Raw genomic sequence first — 2,101 nt, 5'->3', positions numbered from 1 at the left:
CACACACACACACACACACACACACACACACACACACACACACACATGAAATGATCCCTGTTTATACTGCAGGAAGGCAATTAAATCCAAGGCACATCTATTGCAGTTTTAATGTTGTGTGCCTCTCCAGTCGTCCTTCACACACTCTCTGTCCCATCTTTTTTTCTAAAAAACACACACAGTCTCACAGTCTTCCATGAAAACCGTCCACACCCTGCATGAATTGGACAGGGCAGTTTCTATTTCGTAACTTTTCTGTGTGTGTGTGTGTGTGTGTACATTTTCTGGTGTTTATATGGCACAGACTAAATATTACATTAATGTGACTAGCATTGGCTAACCACACAGTTAGTTAGAAGTAGGTTACTTCTTCTTCATGTAAGATACATTCATCTTTACGGCAACTCTGGCAGAGTATGACTCAAAGTTGTTCTGACGTCTACACTCAGATTAGTGTTGTACAAAATATTTACTCCACCGGCTGCCAATTTACTCAGACAGGAACACTGCTGAGGTAATGGGGAGTTATTCTTACAGTAGGCGCTGACTCTTTTCTAGAAAAAGCTTGGCTCTTCCCTTCCTCTAGTCTAGAGGGTTTAGCTGGTGGGTGCCAGGGGTCACTAGGCCACTGTCTGCCCCAGGACACAAGCTTGTGTGTCAGCTGGAGGGAAGCAGATATCGGGTCCAGGGAACAAGAGAACTACGAACTAGTAGAGGTTTTTTGATGGCCTCATTCACCATCTGTGAAAGGTAAAAAGAGCAAGATGAGAGAGAGAGAGAGGTTGAAGGTGATTAAATGAAATATAAGAGAGAAAGAGAGAGAGAGAGAGAGAGAGAGAGAGAGAGAGAGAGAGAGAGAGAGAGAGGAGTAGAAATTTGAAAACAACCGAACATTAATATTGATATTAGACAGGGGAGGAGGTGTAATGTATACAAATATGTGTAAAGGAATGTTGAGGTGTGGGAATTGTAATGTTGACGCAATGTCGAGTAAAGGATGGAGAGAGACATTAGGCGGTGAGTTGCTAACTGGTTGACAGATTTGAAAACAGAACTGAGAGACCAGACATAAATGCAGATTTATATGGAAGAGGGATGCAACAGATAAAGGGACGAATGTGCCTTTATCAGTGTGTCTCAAGCTCTGTTTGTCCTGATTAAGTTGTTGTATTTTTAGTTTTTCTTTTTTTTAAACGGTTTTATTAATGAGGATTTGCACTCCCACCCACCACTCAAAACACACACACTCATCGCACTGCAGGGCCTGCGAGTTGTCGCTACTGACACAGTAACCTAGTCCAGAAGATGTAGGTTACCCTTTCTTGCAGCACTCTGGGTTTCTGCTCATTCTCACAGGAGCTGACTGGGGAGTCACTGTTGCTGACGCAGAGCTGATCCATTTTGTAGTGGTAGTGTTTACTGAGCAAAAGCCAAGATTGTGGCTGTGTACTTGAAACAGAAATATAATGACTGTTCAAAAGAAAACAGCTCTTGTGAGGCAACCAAGCTTGAACTAAGTCCAATTAGTAAAGCCGCTCACACTCAGAGTGGGGTACTGTGCAGGAAAAACAACAAAAATCTGTTAAAATAGATTAATATCTAATATAATATTGTTTAGATTTACATTATGGATTAAATGGATACATTAAACGCAGACTCCTTTTTCCAACTGGGTCATAGTATCAGTGCAATAATGCACCTTAAGGTATGCTGAGAAAACATATTTGATCAATAGAGCTTCATACTGTCTTGTTCTTGTCTCAACCTTGGCCCTTATTTTCTAACATGCAATCTTACATAGTCCAAATACACTGCAATTTTGTTTGTAAAAACAAGTCAGAAAACAGGAGGAACTTTGCCTTTAATTTTACTCCCTTTACATTTATACTTTCAGGCTCTGCAGAAGTTAGCGAGTCAATACCTTAAGAGAGACTGGCTTGGAATCAACCCTGATGACCAGAGAACAGACTACAGGTAGGTGGTAGGTAGGTAGGTGTGTGTGTGTGTGTGTGTGTTTGTCTGTGTGTGTGTGTGTGTGAGAGTGTGTGAGAGTGTGTGAGAGTGTGTGAGAGTGTGTGAGTGTGTGAGTGTGTGAGTGTGT

General features: G+C 41.6%; 1 protein-coding gene across 3 annotated transcripts in view; it reads left to right on the top strand.

The window, feature by feature from the left end:
• LOC117940495 (F-BAR and double SH3 domains protein 2-like) overlaps positions 1-2,101 on the top strand; it is a 56,307-nt gene that overhangs the window by 25,936 nt on the left and 28,270 nt on the right. For all 3 annotated transcript variants that reach the window (XM_034865762.1, XM_034865759.1, XM_034865766.1), the window contains exon 4: positions 1,895-1,974. In XM_034865762.1, coding sequence (XP_034721653.1) covers positions 1,895-1,974 — 80 coding nt within the window. The remainder of the gene's footprint in view (positions 1-1,894; positions 1,975-2,101) is intronic.

The sequence above is a fragment of the Etheostoma cragini genome, chromosome 3 (assembly GCF_013103735.1).
Source record: "Etheostoma cragini isolate CJK2018 chromosome 3, CSU_Ecrag_1.0, whole genome shotgun sequence".
Lineage (NCBI taxonomy): Eukaryota > Metazoa > Chordata > Actinopteri > Perciformes > Percidae > Etheostoma > Etheostoma cragini.
The sequence above is the reverse complement of the archived record's forward strand: the minus strand, read 5'-3'. Positions and strand labels throughout refer to the sequence as shown.